A 26,624-nucleotide genomic window follows, 5' to 3' on the forward strand; every position below is an offset into this window, starting at 1 on the left:
CCCAATAGATTACGGTACGGTGGGAAAAACAGCCTCCTTGATAAACAGCTCAGCATACACTGGGTTTGCCCTCACAGCCCTGGGAATAGGAAGAAAAGGCTGCTCCTTTCCTTGTCACATTCAATACTTGCCTGCTACGTTGTCACTTACCCTGGCAGAGCCCGAGCCGTCCTGGTGATCAGACACGAGGGACGAGGTGCACGGCTGGTCTGCTCTACATGCACTGTGCTCTCCTGGCATTGGGCAAATGTTTTTGGTTCTGATCTACAAGGCCCGCTGAATCAGGGGTCTGCCCGGGATGGGGTGGGAAGGGGAACACAGCTGGAAGGTCTTAGCACACCTGTTTTCCCACGTGTCACTGCAACTTTGCCCATCCAGCTCCTTGAGAGCAGGAGCCACACGGTTCTTCTGTGACACTGCCTTCCTCCAGGAAGATCCCCTTTGCCTCCCTCCCTGGGCTCTCAAGCATGAGAGGATCCTTACTAGGCAAGACCCCCCACACCTCCTTCCCCGCTCTTCTTGACCTCCCTCCACAGCTCGGCTCCTCACCAAGGGGCAGTCGGGGAGCACAGGCAGCCTGGAGGAAGCTGCAGCCATGTGCAAGGTACAAAACATGAGCCCTTACAGCAAAGAGCTGGAAATGGGTTCATTGATAAATCAGAGGAAGGTCACTTCAACAGCACAGCACTGAGACTGCTTCTCAGCCTAGACACAGATGAGGGGAGTGGGAGCAGGGCAGTGGTGCGTTTACCCGGAGACATCACTTACTTGCTGGAGTTCATGGTGTAGCCAGAGGGACACTCGTGCACGCACTCGTTGTTGTGGATGACGTGGCACCCCGACTCCCTGGCGTTCTTGCACTTGTTGTGCAGGTCCTGGCAGAAGCTGAAGGTCACACAGCGCCAGCCCTCGAACCGGTAGTAGCTGGGCGGGCAGGTCTCCACACACGTGCCGTTGAGGTAAAAATTGCGACAAGCCACACACTTTTCAGGACTGTTGGGCTCGGCGCAGTCGCCCAGGCACTCGCGGTGGCAGCACCGTCCGTCCGAGGTGCAGCCTTGAGACTTGCAAGCGGTAGGACAAACTGCAACAAGAAAGCGTGAGCAGCACTGATAAGAGCACGCTCATCCACCTCGCCGCAGGCCCCGCCACCCGCTGCACACTTCGTCACTCCTCTCCAAGCAGTCCAAGGAGAAGGGCACCCGCAAGTCTTATTGCCTGAGGTTTTCATGGCCTGTTTTTAATTATCCACTACTTAGCACCACACAATACTCTTAACGAGTGGTCTGTTTCCAAGCAAAAACCACAGGCAAAACACCAGGAGGATGCCAAGGAAACTCAAAGCTGGTGGAAAGGAAGAGCATTCCTGCCGCATTGCTCACTGCTTGCTCAGGACCTCTCCACACCACCTTGCTAGTAAACTTCCACTGCGGAGTGACTTGAGGAACAGCTTGAATGCAATTGCCTCACTCAAAAGAGCCACCACATTTCAATTCACAGGGTTACAATGAAAGTCAGAGGACAACTCTGGGTACAGTAAGCCAAATGCAAGCAGCTTTGATTCAGCATAGCACTTAAAAATAGCAGGAGGTGCAACTCAAGAATGGGTGTGCAGGGGACTGGAGTCAGTTGTAAGGTGCCAGATCTATTTGGACTACAACTATGCACTGCCAAGTATCAGATCAGGACATAGTCCTGCTCTACTGAGTCAACAGGACTTTTGCCAAGGGGAACAGGATCTGGCCCTTGGCCTGAAGACACATGAGGCAGGACCTACAGAAATGGTTCACTGCCACTATGCAAAGCAATGTTTGGATGAACTCTCTGGTGAGGTGCGGTGACCAGACCAGGTAACCCCATATCTAACAGCAGCTGCCAGAAGGGACCCATCGCAAGGAGCTCAGTTTTCTGGGCGAGCAGCATGAACACAGGACGGGCCTGAACAGGGGAAGTCCCGGACACACCAGTGTGCAGGGGCTGGCATGCTGTTTTATCTTCAGGCTGCCTCGCTGCAACAGGCCAGTGCTGGAAGGGGTTTACTTCCATTCACCAACATGAATCGTACCGAGCTTCAATGGTGCAACATGCCACCGAGGCTCTCACGATGATCACCAGCTGCGATTAGAAAGACTCCCCCCTCCCCAGCCGAGGAGCAGGACGGCAGAATGAAGTGCGCTACAAGCCTGCCGCCCTCCTGGGGAGCACCAAGCATGAACCGCTGTCGCAGACAGGACAGCGAAGGAGCCAGACTACCGCTCCCCTGCGGTCTGGCACGCCCTTCGTTCAGCCATGGGACAGGTAAGGTCCAAACTATCACCAAGCTAAGCACGCTCGCCTAAGCACCAGGCTGCTCCCGTCTCACAGGATGCTCTCCCTGCACTTCTCGGACTCTGCTCGAGCACGCGCAGGACCCAACTCCTGCAGCTCCAGGCACCTTCTGGCATCTTCAGGAACAGATTCACAGTTAGAGACGGCATCAGCCCGGGGCTCATGCACTGCAAGATCAGCTGTTTCACAGGAAGGGCAAGCGGCACGGCAAGAAAACCCGTCCTTAGGGAAGGCCTCTTCGTAACAGTAACCACTCACCAACTGGGGTCACGTTCCTAGCATGAGGGGGACCATCTATTCCCAAAACTCATTTAAGCTTCTCTCTAGTTGTTTCTTATCTGCACAACAATCGAATCCCTTTGGGATCTGGCAGCAGGAAGCCTGAGAGGCCAAGGGCATCCTTCTTCCAGCAACTTGGGCTTTGCTGCCTCTCCATGCAGCCAGCGCCCTCTTTTCTCTGGACTAAGGAAGAAGGGAAATGGGAAGGTCCAGCCCACCTGCTCTGCCTCACTGCTCCTGTACAGCTGACATCCGCTCTCCTCGGAGGAGCGAGACCAGCCTGTCGAGTTTCTCAACGCCCCCGGTCACACGTGTGACCCACCCGATTCCCCCTTGAGTGCGCCCTTCCTCCCCTCTTTAGCCTGGACCAGCTCGCCATCCAGACCTTTGCTTCAGCTCGGCCTGAACAGCGGCCAGTGTCCCATGGAGGATGCAGGGCCCCTCACACCGCACCCTGAGTGAGCAGCCAGCGCACAAGTACCAAGAAAAGGATCCACAGAAAAACGATCCATTTCCACCCTCAGGCTAACCTGTAGACCTGCCCGGGGTGATCCAACATGGATCTGGCTCTTCCCTCACGAGATCCTACAAATGGGGAGTGCAAAGTGAAGCATCCTGCAGAGACTCGCCCAGCAGGCTGGGGCCAGGGCCAGTCTGCTGCTCCACCCACTAGGCTTCCCTGCCTGGTTTCCTTCCACAGAAAGCCTAAGCAAGCCCCAGAAACAAGGGGTGGCACCCCTGGCTTCCCACTTCAGAAGTCCTCATACTTTTGATGGACTGTCTCGTTTCCTGCCTCCAACACACGTGTGTAATCCTAGCCCTACTCCTGGGAAAGCTTCTGGCTTCCCCGGTCTCGCCTCGAGGGGCTCCGCTTTGAAGCAGAAGAGACGTCTGCACTAGGCCTGCGAAGACGGGCATGGCGCCGCCCGTACTGCGCAGCCAGAGTCGCCCCCGAACACAGCACCAAGACACAGCTGCCTGCGGCCAAGCCACTTCGCAAACGCAAACGCCAGCGACCATTACCAAATAAAAAGGCTTCAAATTCAGGTGGTGACTTTGATGGGTATGTTAAACAAAGCAAACAGATAGAAAGTACCACAAGATATACATTCCCCCGCCTTAGACCTGGACTGCGTCTGTCTGCTTCAGGAGAGAAAAGAGCTTTGCAGATAATTTACACCAAGTGGTTCAACAAGAGCGACACTGAAACCACTAAACGCTCACTGGACAACCACAGAAAAATGTCACCGGCTACGTAAGACCCGAACGTGCTGCTCAGACCTGTCAAGTCCAGCGCTCGGAGGAGCAGCACTGGAAGATGGCTGTTTTCACAAACACGTGGCCATTGCTATAAAAGACTCCCATCATAAACAAACCCAGAAGGAGTAACAGGCAATTACTTTCAGCATCGTGTGCCTGGCAACTTAAAAAAAAAAGAAAAAAGAAAGAAGAGTCTGCATAAGAAGTTAACATTTAATAGCTTTGTTTTCTACGCTCCTGTAAACAACATGCTTTCCACCGTTTCACGATTTCAGGTTCAAAGTCACAGAATTCAGGATGATTCAGTCTGGAGGTAACCGTGTGCAGGAAACGCACGCTCTCAAAGTCCTTTGCGTAATTGCTTTACTCCTGCGAGGTGAAGAAAAGCATGAAACGTCTCGTAAACAGGGACTCGCCCCCCGACCCTGCTGGGATGACAAGGCAGTAAACACGCAGCCTTGCTCTGGGGCCGTCCTGCCCTCTCCCCCCATGTCGGCAGAGCAGGTCCTGCGAGGCAGGGCTCGGCCTGTACGGGACACGGGGCGACGGGCCCCCGGCACACGGTGCGCTTCGGGCGCTACGCTGACGAACAAGAGGACGACACGGCTGCCCTGCCGCGCGCCCCTAGTTTTACACCCAATTGAGGAGGGCCTGGGCGCCCGCCCCATCCCCAAGATCTGCCCAAGGGAACGGCCTTCCCACGTGACCACAGGCTCCAGCTCAGGTACGTGGTACACAAGCACGAAACAGAACCACGAATTCAGAACAAAGTTCGTTTCCTTTGATGCTGGGAAGTTTTGCGCTTCTGTTGTGATAGCGTTTATACGTTACGAACCTGACACTTCCAAGCGGTAACCGAGCAAAGTCCAGCAGGCGAGCACAGAAACCACCCACCCGCAGGTGATTGCTGGATTTGGACGAAGCATAAAACGAAAACAGAAAAACCAAACCAACCCATTACAATAAAGAAATAAAGGAATAAATCAATCAATCGGGCAGCACGGTGCACCCCCTCCCCCTGCCCCAACTTCATGTGATGGCACGGGGCTACCTGGCACCTCCTAATTAGACACAGCAAGACAAGGCAGCCAAAGGAGAAGTGTGCCCAAAAAGTGTATAAACAACCTGTGAATGATACTAGACTAATTACTCTGGCAAGCCCTCAAACCCAAAGGTTACAAAAGGTTGTCAACAGAAATAAAGCAACAGAAAGTTCCAGAATTGAGTCCCAAACTCCAAACACTTGTCGGCTCTGCCGTCTGAAGTGGAAGTTCAGACCAGGCCAGACGTCTCCCGGGTCTCACCCAGCGCACGCGGACGTGCTCCTGTTGGGCGCGGGAAGCTGGGTGCAGACTCCTGCCATGGCCCAAGGACTCGGGGCTGCGCAAGGGGTCTGCACGGGTCTGGCCCACACTGCGCTGGGCCCCTGCGCACAGCTGGGCTGGGCGCCGGCTGCCACAGGTGAACGTTTTGTGCTGCACCGCACAGGACCCATGCGTGGGCCAGACCACATTGCTGTAGAGGGCCCAAGCCCCGCTGCTGCCCGCCCCACCGAGAAAACAGCGGGCGCGGCACCGCAGCATCCCCGGATTAGGTCAAGGACGATGAACGAACATGTCTTCAATTCATCCCCTTCCTAAACGTGCTCCCATGGAGCCGGAAGAGGGCTGTGGCAAACAAAAGCCAGGCAGTTCCCAGGCGCCTCGTAACCTGTCTTGGCCAGAGGCAAAGGGATGTCCCCTGCACGGAGCACGGCGTCACGACATGCCCAGGAGGCCTGGAGGAGCCAGAGCTCTGCGCATCAGGCAGGTCACAGAGAAAACCCGCACGAACGCAGAGCAAGCATTGACAGGGCATTTGGCACCTATTCTATAACATGCCACACAAGGTTTTTGCACTTGTAATGGAAACCAGGGCTCCAAATCCTACGCTTATTTTATGGTTTATAAATTTGGCTGAAAATATTCAGAGCAGAAGTTCTCAGCTCTAAGGATTGTTTTAAATAGACGACAAGCTGTTTTGGAGCAGAGCTGGGAGGAGCAGCAGCACAGTACAAGTGTTTCTCACATTTTTGTAGGACAACAGGAAGGAGAGCAAGGCAGCCAAGCAGCTCCTTCATTAAGCATTCAAGGCAGGCTGCGTTTGCTCTCTATTTGTACAGCTCCGAGCACAGTGGGCCCTAAGCAGGTTAGCCTCAAGGTGCTACCGCAATATAAAGTGCTAAATAAAGATTGTTTTGAAAACGAAAAGCACAATACAAGTCATGACTGCATGAGTCCATCTACCCATCCCCACCACTTCTCTTGGACCCTCCGTGGGACCTGGGTTGCACGCATCCAGAGAGGACAGGCTACGGAGAAGGCACCGGGGGAGTCAGCCATGCATCTTTCTTCATTCTCTGCCCACCCCAAAACTGCAGCCCAGTGCAGCGTGCACGAGTGCTGGCCAGGCCCAACTCTAGGCAGCACTTACACACCCAGCGAAGGATCTAGCCTGGACTAGTCGGGCTCCTCTTCTCCCCTGTGGGAACACCCCAAAAGCAGGACAGCCTGAAGCACTATCCAGTACTGCAGGAGCATCACCAAGATTCAGACCCTCAATGTCAGCGGCCTTTGCTCCTGAAGAGTCTGGGGGGACCGAGTCAGTCTGCCCCCTTCCAGGGGAAAAGGCCAAATTTACCACTGCCTCCGAAATATGGAAGAACAACGGAGGGAATCTTGTCGACCCAAATGCAAGAGTCTGCCAGTCTCTTGGTGGAATCAGTTCAGAGAGGGGAAGAAGCGAGGGGCCTTGATGGGGCATCACAGCATAGGATGGGGAAAAAAGGACCTCAAATGCTTTAGCAGTGGACTGAGAGTTGTGGGGTGAAGGAGAGAAGTGGCACATTGGTGCAGGAAGGCGACACTTTGGGAAGCACATTAGAGCAGCGGTGCTCAACCTTGCTGTCCCATGGGCCAGATCCAGCATGTGGCGGTCGGTCCACAGGTGCACACCAGCACAACCTAGCACACCGGGCCAGGTCGCCCAGAGGTTTGGCAGCAGGAGACCTGCGATTAACACTGCCACCATTCCCCCGCTGCCCAACCATCAGACCTGCGGGGAGACCCACTGGCCAGATGATGTGGCCTCACAGGCCAGAGGTTGGGCTAGGGCAACACTTGACTTTTCACCTGGCCTTCCAAAAAGCAGCACCTGCTAGGAGACAGTACATTTTATGATGCTTGCCCAAGAACAGGGAAGATGGAGCCGGTGTTGGTGGGATTCAGACCTGCTCTTCTACTCGCAAGCAAATACCTAAGGAGGCAGCCAGTGACTAGCGACTACGGAAACTATTATATAAAAAAACCTTCCTGATTAGGGATTGAGGCTGACATTTTTTCATGCCGCCGAGGCCCAGAAGAGGGGACATCTCCAAGGGATTCTCACGCCTATGGGCCCGTCACATCATTGCTCTGCTTTCCCGGGCGTCATGCAAACATGAACGGTCCAACAGCGTCAAATACTCTCTAGACACATCAGCCACCGCACAAAAGGACTCTTGGAGGTGCATCATAGTACCCACTGCTACTCAATGCTAGGCACTCCACCTACTACTCAGCCACCTGATTTGACTATCTAGGCACAACAAAAATATTTGCATGAATTATTCCTTATTTCCTGCTTCCTTATAAAATAACAGAACGGTAGCAGCACAGTGCTACACTGAGTTGGGAGGCAGGGGGAGGAAAGAGGGAGAAAAATCACAAGTTTTGGGGGCTTTCCTTCGGTCTTCTGCCTCGGGTAGGCTTTGGACAGACGCGCTCAGGAACTATGAGCTGACTGGTAGACTATTTTATCAACCAGAGGCACAAGCATAGATCAAATTTAAATACTTCAAGCCATTTATAAAGGCACTGATCAGAACATCATAGACCCTGTGTGTGCAGATTTAAGATCCCACATTTTTCTACAGAAAGAGAAGCCCGCTCCATTTTCAGGCTGTTGTTTGAGGGATCGATATGATCTCGACTACTCGTAATAAAAACCCTCTCCTCTCCTCATGTGATGCCAGGTCCGTGGAGCTGGAAAACAAACAACATGGACCCCTCGCTGCTCTGTGCCGCAGGCTTTGGACCGCCTGCAAAACGCCGGCAAGGAGAGCAGCGCAGGGAGGAGACTCTCCTTTCACCTTCGGGAGCTTTCCTAGAATTATACAAATGTGTTGGACTACCAACCAGCCGACGAAGAGAAATGACAGGCTCCGTTCCCCAGAACTCCAGGTCGGGACACAGCTGCGCCGGGAGAACCACCCTCACCCGTAGCCAATGCGTTTGCTGCCTGCAGTCGGAGCCATTCAACGACTTTCCGTCTCTGCAGAAAGCAAACACACACTTAACCCTTTGGCAGCGGAGCAGAGAAGGGGGGAAATCCCAGACTCTCTCCTTTTGGACTGGTTTATACAGCTCCCTGGCTGCTCTTCAGTAAAGCATGTTATGCCAATTAAGTTTAATAATTTCAAGCAAAATGTTTTCATCCTGGATTCTAACTTTGAAGAACATTTTTAACTAGAAGAAACTCCTAGGAGAAAAGTCTAAATCCAACACTGACACAGCTTAAAATGGCTTGTCTTGGCTGCGATATACACAACTCAGTGCCAAGCCCAGGTTAGTGCAATGTTATAGTCGCAGCGTTACACGCGCGCACACACGTCATACAATTCAAAGCCAGCATTCTCTAGAAACATTATCTTGGGCCTCCCAGCTTGCACAAGTAGTTTTCCTCTTACTGTATATGGCAATAACTTCTGTCATATATATATATATATTTACACACATGCACATGCTGCACGGTGGAGTCAGTTGTTATGGAAGCCATACCTTTCAGCTCCCTCGCTCGAGTAATCTGGTTCGCACTGCCTTAAGTGAAGCGTTTTTCTTGTTTGGAGCAAAGAGACAACAAGGAGAGCAATCGCAGGTCCCATTAAATCCCCTGGGTGTGTCTGCATTGCCAGCAGGATCCCAACTGAAGACGAGGGGGTTGTTTTCGGTGCTACAATTATTTGGCATTTGCAGCTGGGCCTCGTTTTCAAGGTGCTGCATAGCCCCGCGGAGGTAAAACCCCGAGCAGAGGCTGCATTTCAGTGTACGACGCATGCACAGGGTTCAGCTTGTGCTCCATTTCCGCACACAAGATTTCCTCCCTGCTTGTGCGAGACGCCACATCTGAGTTAGGCGAGAACTTGGGGGTGCCCAGAGTAAGCCCCCCAGCCGTGCAGCACTTTGCTAACGAAGGCCCAAAGCTGCGCGAGCAGGTGGCCCATTCCCCTGGCAGGCAGAGGTGCCCACGAGAGGGGGGAGCATCCACTGCCACAACACTGGCACGAACCACATCTTACGTAAGTTTGGGGACTGAAAACTAAAAGATACTGTGGAGCGGCAAAATTGAAGGTTGAAGACGTGCATTAGGTACCTCGGGTTTCAACAAATGGATTTTCTTTTATTAAAGTCTGAAACAACCCACAGCCAAGCTGCAGTATAAAGGCCGATGCACTTCATTTTCTGAGATGATTTTTATTCTTATCAACTGAGTTTAAACGCACATTTTGCAAGGGACCTCATGTTTTATGGGTCCACCATAAAGTGTTTCAAATATTTTAGTTCAGAAGCTGCTTTAAAAAAAGCAAAGAAAGATTACAGAACAGATGTGTGGGGCCAGAGGCAGCAAGAGGAGAGCAGCTTTAAAACACAAGACAAGCCACAGACAGCCAGCGTCAAGCTGAAGGAAGTGTTTTATGGCAGAGTTATAAATGATGGAAGCGTTGCCCCATCTTGACAGGGGAAGATGCAGTGGCTGTAGCCCTCCTGAAGACGGCACGCCCACAGCTTGTCCAGTCCAACACGGTCCCTCCAGCGCTGGCCACCAGCAGCTGCTTGCACCTTCCCACCCAAGACCTGCTTACCCCAAAAAGGGATCCTCACCGGGGAGGGAGTTGGGTGGCTTGCTCACACCAAGTGCAAGGCCTAGCTCCCTTTCAGCGTGTCCCGCTCATCCTGCCTCCGAGTCAGGCGTGGAGCTGGGAACAAGCAGTTCTGCTCGTGGCTACAAATAAAGCCTGCTATGTTTTCAAAACAGATGTATGCATGAATGGTTTGGTTTGGGGATTTTTTACGCTAACAATAACCATCAAATGCAATGATTTTACCGTACACAGAACAGCTAGGAAGCACAAACAAACCTAGGCAAGTCTGTAGCTAGTTAAAAGTTTATTTCAATAAACTTTACGCAGTTTGTCTCTTTGCTCCTCAATCCCGACACCACCCTGGCTGCTTTAATAAAGAATAGGCTTGAAAACATGCTAATAACATTTTGGAACTCAACCCAGCACTATATTAGGCTGCAATAACTAGAAATTGTAGACTCAAGATAGGGATTGCCTCCTTTTGCAAACCAGGCACATTTTTACCTAATGGAAATTCCCATGTGCAGGTTTCGCCATATACTGCAAAGCCTTTTTGGGTTTCCCTCTGCAGCCAAACGGTTTGAAAGTCGCATGTACATAAGAGAAGCATCCTACTGAAGTGACCCTTTTTAAGGCTGGTTATAACAAATACAGTAGCCGTGCTGTGTAGACACAATGCCTATAACTAAAACAACCTTTTGTGTCAGTGAATATACAGGTAACTCTATCCCTAAAACAGCCTCTCTCAAAACCTCCTACTCCCAACTTCTCCATAGGAAATGTTAATGCAGCTGCTTCTGAGAACAGTCTCCAGACACTGCAGGTATTTGGGAGTTTTATATTATACTCTGGTGTTGGGCAATTGAATACACCCAAGCGCCAGCTCTCAAGCGGTCCCATGGCTCTGGCTTCACCCGATATAAATCCTAAGCCGACCAAGCCGCAGGTATATTCGATGCCGTGTTGCTACCTGACGATCCATTAAGCGTGGACACTGTTTGGGAGAAAGGGGAGAGGGTCTGCTCACAGGCGTTTCAGCAGCAACAGCCCCCTCCAGCACAGAAGCTGGCGCCTCTCTCTGAAAAAATAATCCCAGCCCACACGAGCTACGCAACGTACCTGGAAACTCGACTTGCTGTTGAGAGGCTGCGGCCGAAACGGTTTCAACTCAGAAGTGGGCGCCGATTAGTCCTCGAGTATGGGGACCCCAGAACTGGAAGCAACTGCTCCCTGCTGCCGACGGCGCGGAGACACGTAGCTGCATACAGTGCCCGCAGTGCCTGGCTCCCGCCGGCCCTGGACGGCCGCTGCGGAGCAGCTCTCGGGCCCTGGGGCCGCAGCGGCCCAGGACGGAGCCGCAAGCTGCCCCGCGCAGCGGGCGGGACGCCACCGGGGCCCAGCCCAGCGCCCAGCAGAAACCGCGCTGCGCCAGCACGGGCAGGGCTCTGCTCCAGACGCTTTCCTCATCTTCTCAACGGTCCGCCCGCAAAGCCAGGCAAAACGGGAGCCGTGCTTGTCACGGCTTCTCTTGCTGTGCGAACGGGATGGCGCTGCTATTCATTCGCGTCTGCAGAAAGCCGCGCAACATTTTAGCCCTCGTGGTGATCCATCTTCTCTGTGCGGGTGGATTTGTGAAGAATATCGTGAGAGACACCCAGAATGAACCCACCCTTCCTTGCGGGGCTGGGGGGAAACACGACGGACATAAAAGGGGAAGAGCAGCTGTAAAACTTGAAAAAAACCCCTCAGGATTATAAAAAAAAGACACTTAGAAAACAAAAAAAAGATGACTGGGGCTCGTTGGAGCCTGAGAGGAAAGTTACCATCCTCTCGAGACGGGGAAAAAACAGTCTTCATACATTACAAAAAATTCCAACCGCGTATGAATGTGAAGCAAGCACACGGAGTCCATGAGGGGGAGCGAGCTCGCACCAGAGTCTAAAATGGCTGCTGTCAGGAAAGCAGCATTCGGTCAGCCGTGTGCTGCAGTCGGTCTGCCTGCTCCAGCCGTCTCAGTGCCACCGCGGCCCAGGTGTAGCAGCGACAGCCTCGGAGCCACACGGCGCAAGCGGACTAGAGACAGGCAAAGGCCTGGGGACGGAGCGAGCATAAAAATGCTCTGCAGCGGATCCCGCAGAGCGCAGGGAGTTCAGACCAAACCTGCTCGGGAAAAAGCAGGGGTGTACCTTCGGCTTTCGCCGCCGACTACAACCGTTGCAGCAAATCCAGAGCCAGCACTGAAAAACTGGCGATCTAACCAATGACATCCAACATACAAGAGTTAGTAACTGCTTTCCAGTGCTGCGTACGCCAGTCTGGAACAGGCTGGGAAAAGGCAAGTTGGCACACCTCTACAAAGAGACGGTATGTCAGCTGGCAAAGGGGATGCTACCAAGTCCAACGCCTGTTTGCTAACTATGGCCTCATCTGGTGAAAGTCAGGAAACACTGCCGCAGCGCGCTAGAAATGCCTCCCGCTCGTTATTCACGGGTTCCAAGTTAATTGCTTTTTGCGACCTTCACCTGCGCCTAACACCCTGGATGCTCGAGCCGCTTTCCCTTACGAGCTGCAGCAGCGACACTCGTTCAGGCCGCAGAGCCTTTACTCAGGTCTCCACTCCGGTGCTCAGTAGGAATGGGGGTGAATACGTGCCAAACAGGTTCAAGGTTTTACAATCCGCACTAAAATGGAAGTGTTATTTATAAATTAAGCCATGACCCCTCTGAACCGTGAGTGCTAAGAGGGCCTTATTTACACAGGAACGGATAAAATTAAACTGCAGGTGCCTCTCTTCCCATAGACAGTGACTTCCAAAAACAACACTGCTGGTACTAAACAAAAAGGAAACCCTTTCCATTCACACAGTTTAGAACAACACTTCACTTCGTACCTTGGGGATTGCTACGGTAAGAAAAGCACATTTCACCTTCAAGCCCTGACAACTGACATGTCCGTTTGGAGCTGCAAGCAACTTCGCCAGCATGCCTGAACCACGCGGCCCGGCATTCCTCAGGATGCGTCGGGGTGTCCCTGCCAGTCTGACCGCACCCCGAGGACGTGGAGAGGCCTCCGTGGGCTTGGGCGGGAGACCTGGGAGGCCCTTGGGCAGACACTCCTCGCAGCACCGAGGGTCAAGGAGGGGAACAGCCAAGTGCGGCGGACACTCTGGTAGCACGAGGTTTGGAAGGAAAGGGAATCCCTTTTGCTGAAGAGGAACCAACCAGTCAAGAGAGATGACGAGAGACGTCTTTGGGAAAGGCGCAGTATGTTCCTCAGCTCCGGGCCCCTCCTCACTTGTCCCCCCCTAACTGGGAATACCCCAAACCAGAGCTGAGTTTGCAGGCTCCTGCACGGGATGGAGTCGAGCCTGGCAGGCTCCTCACTGTTTACTGCCCACTGCTCAGGCTGCAGCATGCCCACAGGAGCTGGCCTACGAGGCTTCTTGCTCTTTTCTCTGCTTACACCTGAAAAAAGGAGCTTCTCCGGTAAAGAAACTGGCACATACGTGGACTATGTCAGATTGGCAGCACAACACCGACAGATCAGTGCAAAGGATGAAGATGGCCAGATCTGACCATCAGCCACGACAACGCAGGCTCCCGAGCCCACGCTGCCGGAGGGGGGAGGCCAGGAAAGCCACCACCGCTGACCCACCAGGAGAGCAGACCGGCCGGCCGGCCGCAAAGTGCCACCAGAGAGGCTGCGGAAGCAGGCAGAGTTTGCATCAGTGCCCTCGCCACGTAAATATAATCCTGCCAGACGTTTGCAGTGATGCCAGAGATTTCCTCTTGTACCTGTACACCACTCTGCTCCCAGCCTAATCAGCGACTCGCTGCTAATTGCAACAGACAATGAGCAGCAGCCGGCTGCAGCTGCGGTGTTCCAGACTGAACTAGATTCCCCGGCGAGAGTCCGAACGAATAAACAGCAAGCAGCAGCCCTGCACAGGCTGCTAGGAAGAAAACGCAAGAGGAGGATATGGGGTAATTAACTCCCTTCTGGGTTGCAGATATTTCCTGGCAATTCTGGGCTTGGAGGTTTCAGGTTAAGTGCAAAAGCAATTCCCTCTTCCACAACTTGGAAGCCTCCGACTGCTTCAAAACAGGCTGCAGGAGCCATTATCTGCATAACGGACATTGCTCCAGATCGAATGCTGCTGCACAGCTGGCACTCAGCTGAGCCGCATTTTTTGTGGGTAGTGATGTCACCGCTTAATTTAACCTCAACCTTTTATTCTATTAGGGTCTGTGCATTCGTTTGTGGGCTCAGCTCCATATCTGGGTGACAAACGGGAAACGACACTTTGCTCCCATGGAAACAAGAGTTGCCTTCACGGTGTTCAATTTTTCCACCACAAAGGTCCGTTCCTCTCTAGCGGACTCCCCCGCACGGCAGCACCATCACCACCGCCACCACCACCTCTCTCACGAGCACAGCTCTGCTCTCCCCACACCACCCGCACACATTAGGAGAGGAACAGGAAGACACCCAGTGCCCATTTCCCGCGGCCCGTGCGTGCTCAGTCCTCTCTCCCCTACAGCTAGCCTGGCCTGCAGGCTTCGTTTCTCTCCCCTGGCTAGAAAATGAACCTGAGCAACAACCCCTTCCTCCCGTCTCTGGGCTCCCCCGGTCAGAAAGAGATGAGGAAATCCGAATGGCAGTTTTTAATGGTTACGCAGAAAACACCTGTCAGAACCACAAGGACCTACAGGCCCCGACATGCATACTGGACATGTGAAGATCTGTCTTAAAAGTATATAGAGAAATAAATAAATTAAAACTGTTTGCTAAATGCCACGGGGAAAGGGAAGGACACCCGGTCTTGTGTTAATGGTAGAAATGTGAATTGCCCCCATGCTTTGTAGTTGTGCTGCCACCATTCCCTACATGAAGTCCTCTCTCGGTGCTGGGACAAGTGCACGTTGCTGGAATCCAGACTCCTTGCAGCTATCACGCTATAGCTATAGCATTGCACCTATCAGCTACCAAAAGGTATCCAGCCATGTACACTCAATTATCTGATGGGGGACTCGGTGTCTGAACATGCCCAGCAATATTCACTCTTTTGGATTTTCTCTTCTTCCCCTCTCAGGGATTCAGGAAATCCTACACAGAAGCTACCGAGCAGCCAGAGTCCAACACAAGTGCTAAGCTGCTACATGCTCTGCCCTTCCGAGCCTCGGCCTCCAGTGCCCAGCTTGGCTCGGCTCGGCAGCTGGGGGTCACTGGCTTGCTGGGGGCCGCAGGCGAGGCCAGCTCGGGGCAGGAAGTACCGACTACTACGGCTCGGCAGGCACCACGAGGCCAGGAGGAAGGACTCCGCTCCCAGTCACAGGTCTGCACGATGACCCAGCCCGCGGCCCTCTCTGGACTCTGCCGAACTCAGAAGACCCTCTGGAAACAGAAGGCGGGAGGAAGAGCGCGGCTGGCTTGAAGCTTTGTTGCACCGACTCTGCCAAATGAACCCTTGAACTGCCTGCTCTCACCTGGTGAGCCCCAGTGACTTTTAGGTGTTGCCCCTCACCGTCTTTGTGGACGTGAAATCCTGGACCCGTTCCACCCTTGACAAATATCCTCATGATTTGCTTTTCCACCTGACTGTTCTGGAGTTTACTGTAAAGCCTCAGAAGAGCGCGTGTTAATATTTAACCATCTGCTGCTCTATCAGACAAATGGCATCTTGCAAGCACTTCTTTGTTCCCTTGGTAATCTCCTCGCAGTTAAACCGAGCCATCCTGCCTGGGCGCTCCACTCCCTTCCAGGCTTACAGGAGGGGAGTATTGTGGTCCCTGCTGTGGTACTCCATCATGAGTGGATATTTTATGGCCTTTTCCCTACATACCTGCTTCCCCATTCATTTAAAATGGATTACACAATGATGAAAAAGATGCTTTCTACTTCCACACTGCCATTTCAGTCGTTCTTCAGATTTTACCTAGTCTTGTGTAATACTGAGACCTTCATCCCAGGGGCAGAGCTACCTAGTAGCTAGAGAAGGGGGAAGGGCTCAGACTTGGTTACCATGATTTTGTGAAGCACTCAGATCTGTGAATGAAGGGTTTGAAGAACAAATGAACAAAGCTACTCCCTTTGCCTTACCCAGCTCAATCCTTCCTAGCTCTTAGGTTTCATTAGTTCTGCGCAGCACGACGTTAAGACGCTGTTCCAGTTTTGACTGTATCAGCAAAATGGTGGAATTGTCCACAGTGACTAAGAAGGAAGCCACGTCCAGCTTTGTTCAATGGCTAATGATCAACAAGCAGTCAGAGCGACAGGCTGGCATTTTAGTTAGGATAGGAGACCGAGCCTCAGGAGAAAGGCAGACATGGGAGTCACCGAAACAGAGACGAACATGTGAACTGTCTGCAGATGAGATTAGCCTGCATCCTCTCTGGGTAAAGGGAGAAAGACGATCAAGGACAGTGGCTTAGTGACCATCTCCCTCCCTCCCCCTCCAGAGAAGCGGAGGCATGGAGGAGAATCCTCCGCCCGACGTGCTGAAGGAGTAACGAGAGCCAGGAGGAGACTGCATCAGGGAAGGCAAGGACGGACAGCATTTCAACAAGTTCAACAGGGTCCAAGGGCTGAGGGGTCAAGAGGACGGAGCACCGATTCAGGCCAGGGACCTCCTCCACAGGCTCTGCTGGAGCGGAAGGGATGGAGGCTGGACGGCAGAAGAAGGTCTCGGCTGTTCTGGGAGGGAAGGGGCTGTGGGCAGGGGCTGAGAGGGGAAGGGAGGGGGAGCCACAGCTGGAGAGGCAAGACGGGTCAAGGGTGGAAGAGACTGAAGGCAAGGAGGAGATCAACACAGACACAAAGGAATCAAGAGGGAAGAGGGGCAGAGGCTAGCAAGAGAGGTAGAGAGGAGCAAACAAGACACTCCTTTGCACGATGGGGAAGGAGGAGAGAGTTGCCAGAGGGAAGGGGATGGGAAAGCAAAGCAGAGGGAAGGCAGAAGTCTCATCATATTTTGTCAGTTTTCCTGAGATCCCGCGGCCAGAGATAAACGGAGACAGCAGAAGAGGGGAAGGAGAGCTGTGATGGAGCTCGAGGGCAGGAGATTCAGTGAAGCTGGAGAAGTGCAGCTAGGAGATGGCAGAAGTGGAGAAGGTGGAAGGAGAGAGCCTGAGGACAGGACTTCTGCCAGAAGCAGCTGGCACAACACAAGAAGGTCTCGGCAGGGCACTGGGCTACCAACTCATGGTAGCCTACAAATGTAAGCAAGCTGGCATTCAAACCCACCCACTAAGGATGCGCTCCTTTGGACTAACCACCATGCAATCCGGTCTCAAGCATGTTTCTAAATTTAGAAATATTCCTCCCATAGCGATTGCACAAGTGAGCAGAGAAGAACACACCAATGAAGTAAACAAAAGGGGTTGCGAAAACGTCTTGTCTGGCCAAACGTGCAAAGGCTCCGCCGCGAGGGCTAGACAGACCTGTCAACGAGCGGCCCCTTCGCCCAGATCCCCTCGGATAAGTGCTGCTCTCTTCCGCTTCCTGCCCGGCATCCTCCTTTTCTCCCCAAGGCAACGTCCGTGTCCAGTCGTGATGCCAAGACGCATTGTTATGTAGCCTATTACATGTTTCCAACTGTATCTGCGCACGTTTTGAAACGCTGCAAGCAAATGGTGCCCTTTCCTTTCCTTTTTCACGTCCTTGTGACAAGGGATCTAGCAGAATTTGCAGGTTCATTGGAACCGGACAGCCCACGCCGTGAGCGCTTCTGCTATGGCCTCAAACTTGCGACCCCTCGGCTGTCAACTGTGCGCCTTAGCACCGTGCCACCCCAGTCCCCAAGGTGCCCCGGCGGGGGGCGGTTACAGGGATCTGGGCAGTGAGCTGTCACAGAGGAGAGAGGCGGCCAGTTGGGGACGACCAGCATCATGCTGCACCCGGCCACGAGGGAACGTGCCCAGTGAAGAGTCAGACTTCCCTTGCCCTATTCACCGTCATCCTCGCATGTCCAACAATTTAGTGAGATCTTTTTGGAAACTGTAGCCAGCTGCACAAGGGAATATCTGGCGGCAGAACGTGCCTGTGCCACACAGCTACTCACTGCATGCCAAAACTACCTCTTTTTTTCCCCCTCTCTTTAAACATTAGCAAAATGCATCAACTGTCCTAGTATAGGGACATCTGGTATCCTACCAAATGCTCTTTGGACACGGCATCTCTGTCCCTCCACAGCTATTCCCCGGCTATGGGGTTTCACCTCCTGGCGAGAGACTGGCTGCGAGAGACGGCGGCAGAGGGAGGGATGAGGCTGAGCGTTCGGCAGCATCCCTGAAGGGAGGCAGCTGACAGTCGATTCAGGAGCACGGTAGTGCAGCTGCACCCCGCGGAAGCAGCCCACGCATGGAAGGACTTGCCACGGGTCCAAGACATGGATGCTCCTGTAGCAGACTACTCTGGACAAGGGCACAGAGACTTGTCAAACGCACGTGTATCTACGCTCGCTTGGTAACATTCAGAGTCATAGGTTTTAAGGCTAGCAAGGACCACAGTGATAAACTAGTCTGACCTACTAGACAACATGGGCCAAAGGTCTTTCCAATGTATTCCTGCTTGGGCAAAGCCCCACATACTTTAGAAACAGTCTCCACCCTTGCTTTAGATACTTGGAAAGTTCAAGTAACACACAATTCACCACAAACCTCAGTTAGTTGCTTCCGAAGCCAATTACTTTCCCTACAAAAATGACATTTCATTTTTATCCGAGTTTGCCTCAGCTTCAGCCCATGGAAAAATTATGCTTTTTAAGCTATTGATTTTTACATTGTCCCACAGGTTTTCTTGCTCATTGAGGAGATGGCCGTGACACTCCAGACACAACCCAACCTGGTCACATCTTAGCAACCTGCTGGGAAGGGGCCTCTGCAACACTGGGGAAGCAAAAACCTTTGGAAGCTGCATGGGATGCCATGGTGTGCCCAGATACTCTGCTACATTATTTGCACAGCAATTATTGGCAAACGATGCTCAGAGCCATGATTTTAACAGTAATATTCGTCTTCCTAGTTTCAGGAGGTTACAGTGCCCTCGTAGAGCCAGCCACTGCCGCAGAACAAACAGCATCTGCAGTTCTTAGGGGCAATTCCTGCGTCCAGTAAAGAAGCCTCATTGCGGGCCGGCAATGCGAACTTCCTCCCCAGGTGGTGCACAGGCCCCGGGAACACGCTCCAAAAAATTCCTCATCAAGCTCCACGGCAAGTCGCAAAGTGCAGTGACTTGCCCGTGGCCGCACCATTGCTGCCAAGACAATCCTGCTCTCTACCCACTACACTGTGCTGCCTCCACACAAGACAAAATGCTCCGTAGCAGTAACCGCACTCCTGCTTAATCCTCTTGATTAACAAAGGGGACACAGATTTAGAGCTGTACCTCCCCTTCACATTGAAATCATTCTTTGCGCTAGCTCACTGGACACCTGCTGTAATCCTCACTGCTGACTAAGCTTAAAGTTTGTTCCAAAATGAAACCTGGAGTTCCTCGTTATCAGAGAGATCAGAGCCTGCTGAAAAGTGACATGCTCATCTCCGACTGATCACCTCCATTTAGCATCACGCTGTGGGGAATTAACTCCCATTTTTGCTAGCACAGCTATTCTCTACTGAGGGCTTATTCAGGGTATTGCCCTGCCCGAATACAAGCACGAGGCCAGTGACTCTCAACCAGGTGCCGCAGCACCCTAGGGTGTTTTGAGATCTTTTCATGGGTGCTGCGAGGTGTCACCCAATGCTAGCGAGCACTGTCAGACATGCCAACAGGATTCACAAGATAAATCCGGAGATTTTAAGTGGGAATTCACCAGGTCCAAAATGCTCTGCCCTGTCATGGATTTCCCCAGTTCTCCAAAACAGAAGACTTGCTCTGTTATTTTTCTGGGCTCAAAAAAAACAAGTGAAAATGAAGAGCTGGCACTTTCCGAGGGTGGCTGTGAGTCTAACGATGGGTGCCTAAAAAGTCCGAGAATCACTGCAGTGAGCAGACCAAAAGCCTGACATCTTATGCTCTTCAGACCAAATGTCACATTTGCTGCAGATGTCTGCTTTTAAAGAGAGTTTTCCTAATTGTGTGTGAAGCCAGTGACCTGTTACTTAAGCCTCAATGAAGGAGCCGAATGTTACACAAGTCATGTAAACAGCTGGGGAGATAAGATTAATGTAATGTGGAAGAGAAAGTCATCTGCACTCGACATATTTCCCTTCTCTCCGGGAATTCGGCGCAGTACGTGGACAGAAGCCCTTTTCCCCAGAGCCGGCTGGTGAGACTGCCGCTGGATACCCACCATCAGGGCCCCGGCAGAGTTACACAATTTGCACATACCCCGTGGGTCTGCAATCTGCCAGTCCGCAGGACAGGAACACAGGGTATCACTTTTTAAAGCCTGTTTCACCTGTATGTTAACGAACAACCCCAATGCCTCTGAGCCGAGTGAGACTTCCAGGCAGCCAGACACTGCAGTGAGGAGCTCTACTTCCTCTCTGGCTTTTTTTGGGAGGTCTGAGGGGTACTTGCAAGGGAGCGCTGCACTGAAGCTGTGTAAACACTTGTAGTGCAATCGGCCTTGGTGCAGAGACACGGCATTTAGGAAAAGGCAAAGGGAAATCGAGCCCCTCTTGCCAGGGCTGTCATCAAATTCTGTGCTACCCGTAGCACATCTGTTCTGTTTTGAGAGTCAAGCACCATTTCTATGCTGCTCAAGCTGTAATTGATGTTTCTAAGGGCAATTAAGTATTTAAAATTTTATATATATATCACTGTGCAATGAATTAACGCGAATGCCTAACACAGCTGAAATGGTAATGGCAAGATGCCTCTACCTCTGCTGGTGGTTAATGAGTTGCAGGTTTGCAATATTCTTATTTCTTTACGAAAAGAAAAAAAGTCAAATACACTAATAAAGCTTCCTGCTTTGCTTTACAGTTTCCGATTCATTTATCTATCTGGCAGCACATTAGGTCTCAGACGAACTTGCTAGACTGCCTAAGTTCCAGGTATTATCCCTTGCACTCTGTGAAGAAGTTGCCGATATCCAGAAGAGTAGGAAGAAAGGGACAATACCACAACACAGGCAGGGGAAAGGGGGGAACAGCACCTGAAGATATATTTTTTGCCTCATATTGAAGAGCTACCTGTAAATTCAAGCTGCAGACACCATTCATTCTTTACAACCACTGGGCCTTCACTTTCTGCTGCAAAGTCACTGGGTAAAACTCGGTTATTCGTGGAGTAACAGGCATAGGACAAAAGCTAATAGATCTCATGCTGCAATAAGGAAAGCCGATGACCTCAGCAGCACTGCTTGTGCCACAAAATATTTCCTCCTCCCCATAATATGGTGTGAAGCTGACCCAACTCTTCTCATCAATGAGGGAAGCTGGCCAGCGCAAAGCGCACCATTTTCTGCCACCCTACCCACCGTGCATCTGAATGTCATTTTTAATCTTGGGCAGTGTCTCTCCTCCTGGCAGGGAAAAGAGAAGGGGCCCACCTGCCCCTCGCACTCCCCGAGATGGATCCGCACGCAACCTCTGCAGCGTGCCAGCTCCTCCGGGCAGGAGGGGGGCACTTGCACGCGGCTCTCTGAACACGTAGCTCACACGGGTGCTGCTGCCTGCGCAGCCTCAATGCTACGTATTGCAGCCTCGAGAGAAACAACATCTGCTGTACAGCAGCTATCCTGATGAAGAAGCTTGGGGAACTAGGAGACAAGTGGGACGAAAGAAGGAGGACACCGGTCTAAAACACTTCTTCAGAGATCAGACTAAAATGCCCCAGCAAGTGTTCACAGGCCTCACAGCCCCAGTTTGCAAACATTTCCCCTGGTCTGTGGCAGACCTGGCCCATGGCTCTGCCGCAACCAGCAGCCTTTCCCTGTAACTCGAGCCGGGTCCGACAGGACAGGCAGGGCTCATCACGTCAGGGCCCTGAAATTCCAGCGTGGCCGCATACCAGCGGCAGCAATTCTGCAGGAATTCCAAGTGACCGGCACCCAGATTGCACGTCTCCAAAACGTGGAAAAACAAACGATACGTGAACTTCTATAAACAGCTCAAGAAAGACAGACTCCTCCTTCCCACCAAAAAGTTTTACCGTGCTGCAGATGTGAGCTGCAGCAGCTCAGGGGACACACACGTAATAATACCAGGTCACTCCTTACTTTCCGATACAAACAAAGCCGCGCAGAAGCGCCCACCGCGGAAGGGCTGGGACAAAGCAGCGTGTGCTTGCAGAGCTCTTTGAAGGGCTGAAGTTGAATTCAAACATGACACTTAACAGCAGGCCTTAACATATTTGAAAAAGAACAACTCTAAACTCTGTTATACAAGATTAAAGTCACACTTAATGAATTCTTTAGCTGGATTATTATTTCTCTCTGGCACATGTCCAGAGCACTGAGTATATCACAAGTGCTAAAGCCATCCACTAAGAACATAAGGTCCGAGGAACAGCACTCAGCACAAAACCTTGATTCCGACTCTCCCAGCCATATGAAGAGCCCCATCCTCTACTCAGGCATATCATATGCCAACACATGAAGATCCTCCTCTGTCTCAGTACACGCAGCCTCCCAAAATGCCCAAGGAGGAAACACAGCCTTTGCAGCATGCCTGGGTCACAACCCAGGCTGTACAGCAACAGCCAGGAAAGTTTGTTCCAGCTATATGTTGGGGACAGTCCACAAAGAGTGCGAGGCAAGGATTTTTGTGGGTAGTACCTTTATTAGACCGCCTGTATATACAAAAATCCTTTCCTCTGGCATCCCAAAGTTAAGGAATTCACACTGATACCCTGCTAGCCACTCCTGGGTGCATCTTGTGCCATCTCTGTCCACCTCTACTACTCCTGTCAGGCTCTAATCCTCAAAAAACCTGAAGAAACACCAAGGTAGGAAAGGTTTTAATCTCAGCTGAAGCTGGCCAAACTAGTCACTGGCTTTTCATGCAGGGACTCCAAGAAGTTAAAAATGTCCAGCCAAGGTTAAAAAAGTATGTACAGTCACAGTAATCATCCTCTTCATACAGAAGAGAAAGATGACAGAGAGCACAAGCTTCAGGCCTCTCAACCTTAGGTCAGCAGCCACGACTGCCCTGCTGTCCTCACCCGAAGCCAAGAGAAGACGAGGAATACACCCAGTCGGCCGAGGAAGCACTTCAACAAGTGGACCAGACAGCCCTTGCTCCACACGGTCACACACTGCCAAGCATGAAGCCTGGTCCAAACCGGTAACTCAGACTCTGAACACGAATGGCTTGGCAGAGATTTCAGCCATAGCTTCCCAGCCTCCTGCCACCCAGCGCTCCTTCTGGCCAAAGAGCTGCAAGGATCCTAATAAAGAAGAATAAAATCCCAGCAAGCTAATTCACATCCCTCCAATAGGAAATCGCACACAATGAGAGGATACAATCGGGAAGCATGATCACTGAGCTTTTAACCACCTATTGTTACAAACCAAGAAGGTCTCAGTGTTGCTTCCTCCAGGACACAGACAACTCCTTCCTGAATCTCATAATGAGCTGAAAGGTGCCCAATTCCTAAAGCCTGAGGCTGGGAACAAGCTCTGCATTGATCACACTTGCACCACTGTCTCAACGCAGAATTTCTGTGCAGAGGCAATACTTGTTAAGCTCTCTCTGCTGGAAGATGATGCTCCCCAAGGCTCTGCCAAGTGACTCGGTTCAGTTGGTTTAACAGCACACACCTACATTTTTATTTCAGACTTACACTAATCCTTTTAAAGTTATCAGTTTCCAAAACAATAATCTTAATGACCAACTTCTGTTAAATGCCACTTCAAAAACCAAAATTAAAGCCTCAAGTCATTTTGACAGGAGAACAGAGGAAAGAAAATGCATTTTTTAAAGATTTGGCAATACAATTTAAACAGCTTATAGACTGTCCACAATCTCCCGCAATGCATTTAATATTCATTTTCATCTCCCTTGCTTCAAATGCAAGAAGCACATTTAACGAGGGAGAGAGAGAAAGGTTTTATACCTTCATTATAAAAATACTAAGGACAAAAGGTGAAGTGTGTGGCCTTGCCAGGACCAAGCCTGAAACACCCATCAGTAAAAAACACTTCTATGCCCAGAGGTTGAAGCCTTCCCCAATGACCTTCACAGGGTTGCACATTCGGACTAGCTGTTTGTCTCCCGCCTTCCACCCTTCGATGGTCCAGCGTGACACAAACTGGTCCATATTTTGATGCAAGGCAAAGTGTCCAAACTCAAAATGTGCCATGCGCTTGGACCAAGAAGCGGAAGAGCTGGAGCACTAAGATACTGGTCATACATATTATAAGAGGAGACAGAAACCAACACCCTGCTGATGTGCTCCCAAATCCTGCCCGCGTGCTAAGAATCCACACATTAATACTGAAGTCCGTACCAAGTTCTGACTTTCCTGATTAGATCTCCTCTCCTCTCCAATACTCAGTTTAGCAACCGAATACAATATTCTTCCTTACCGCCTCTCGCACCGTTGTGCATTCTTGTTTTGCCATGTCAATCACCTGCTCCGCTTTGCCTCCGAGACGGTTGGTAATTACAGAATTAAGCACTCTGGAGAAAATCCATTACAGTATTTCTTCCTTGGCTGCTCTTCACTGAAGTCTGTACATGGGACCAAATTATTTAAGGGAAAAAAATGCCTAGTCTCAGCCTACGTCTACAGTTTGATGCAAGCGGAGGCTACAGTTTCCATTGGCTGGAGCCTACGAGCATTTTACAAGGCTGGGCTAGTAGCGTAAAAGAAGTGTCCATTTGAAACAGTTCAGAGCTTGGGCTGCTTTGCAGCTGGAAAGATCTGCCAGGATAATTTTAAAAAACAAACCTGTACCCAACATGAGGCAGAGTAGAAGAGACTGAGGAAAGTACGTGGATGTAGAGCAAGGTTTAAAGAAAAAGCATTGCAAGCCGGCTCCTGGGCTTTCAAGTGCCCCTACAAGATCTAGGGGTGCGCACACGATAAAGGAAGTTATTGCCTGAGGAGCGGACGGAGCCGAGGACATCCCGGATTTCTTCACGTTCCGGTTTCTGTGGAAGTAGGTCATTCGTTACATTCCCGTTCTATGCTGCGTTCTCGCTATGTCCAACAGCATCTCCCACGGATGGGGAAGAGAGCCAGAATCTGGAAGTACAGGCCCGTTTCCATCCTCTGCACTCTTCAGTTTTCAACAAATGCATGGAAAACCCATTTTTCCTGCCCATGAACTGTATTTCTACCACATCAACACAGAACCTAGTGCCAGATACAAAGTTAATGGCTGGCACTGAAAATGTCAATAAATGACTACCTTGCATGGTGAGTCACTGACATGGATATCAGAGCTAATCCTCCTCCTCCGGCATCATGGACAACTCTAATCTGAAAATAGATTTTGGCACCTCACCCCCTGGCTCAGAGCTTCGTTTCACAGTGGCAAGAAAAACAGGTGAACCCGAAGGAGCTAAACATCAAAATCTACCTACTGCCTGGACCCACGTGAGGTTTGACAGACACCAGACAGCATCCCAGAGCCCGCGAGGACACGGTGTGTTCTCAGATGATCCTAACCACGCATCAGGTACAAAGAGCTGGCAAACATGACGTTAGGACAGAGAGGCACAGTGGTGACCCTTCCTTCACCAATCAGCGAAGGTGGCGACTTTTTCCACAGAGGAAACAGAAGGACTAACACGATGCTACGAGGACAGAGACCGTTGCAGCTTCCGTGGCAGGGCCAGGAGGAAACCAAGGCCACTCTTTCCTCACTATGCCGCGTTTCTGTTTGGACAAGAACTCCCCCCAGCCTTCCTTACAAGCCTTCAGCTTGGGCTAAGCTCGCATTTCGTTACACAGCAAAAAGGCTGGCCTGGGTCAAAGGTGGCTGGGTCAAAACTCTGATGCTGGAGAAGAGAGAACTTGCAGTCACTGAGCGAGAGAGCAAACTAAACAGAAGGGGTTGAAGCAGACAAGGAAGAGAGGCAAATCCCGTGGAAGGGGCAGTGTGGGCGAGTCTGGGGAGGCAGGGAGAATTCAGGAGCCGCATGCAGCAGCACAGGAGAGATGTTGGCAAGAGGGAACAGTGGGCACCAAAGTCCCTTCAGCCTCAAGGACAATAGCCTTATGTGGTGCCCTTGAGAGCCAGATAGTTAAAATAAGGAAGGAAGCCAAAACAAGGCCCACTCGCAAAGCCCTGGGTTTGAAGTAGGCCATGAGTAACCTGTTTAAACAGGAATTTGAATAATTCATCCTACAGTTTTCAATCCCTCACTGCATAATCTATTTTGCCTCTGAATTCTGGAGTTGCACCATGCCCCCAGTCTCCTAGCTGCTCTCAATAAGCTAACTGAATTAGTTTAAAGGGCCTAACCATTTTAGAAGCATCACAACAGCCTCAACCACGAGCACTGCATGTGCTCAATAAAGCTGTCATTTGGCAAGGTTTGGAACAGACGCCCCACTGAGACTATCGGGTGTTAACTTCCATCTGGCATCTGTTAAAGCTGGGAAAAAAGGCCAATTCTTATCAGATCTCCAGACATAAAGAACACTTCCACTTTGTGTGCTCACCACTGGAAAAAACTTCTTTGTGTTTCAAATTTTAAAAATACCTTGCCCTTGAGGTTGGCAAGTCATCCAACCTCGGTGCTCCCTTTAAGACCCCTTTCCCATGCAAAGGTGATAAAAGCAATCTTATGGTTACAGAAATTCCCAGCACATAAAAATCACAGGAAGCTGTTGCTAAGTAATATTTCTACCTAAGTAAACAACACAAAACATTTCCCACACACACCTCTGAGCTCTGCTACTCAGACCCGCCTCGAAG

At 51.3% G+C, this 26,624-nt stretch overlaps 1 protein-coding gene across 1 annotated transcript in view; it reads right to left on the minus strand.

Annotated features, from left to right (window-relative positions):
- Positions 1 to 26,624, minus strand: part of INSR (insulin receptor) — a 55,393-nt gene that overhangs the window by 23,275 nt on the left and 5,494 nt on the right. Inside the window, exon 2 of the mRNA XM_019513646.1 lies at positions 769 to 1,084. Coding sequence (XP_019369191.1) covers positions 769 to 1,084 — 316 coding nt within the window. The remainder of the gene's footprint in view (positions 1 to 768; positions 1,085 to 26,624) is intronic.

The sequence above is a fragment of the Gavialis gangeticus genome, unplaced genomic scaffold, assembly GCF_001723915.1.
Source record: "Gavialis gangeticus isolate Ggan-Ray unplaced genomic scaffold, GavGan_comp1, whole genome shotgun sequence".
Classification (NCBI taxonomy): Eukaryota; Metazoa; Chordata; order Crocodylia; family Gavialidae; genus Gavialis; species Gavialis gangeticus.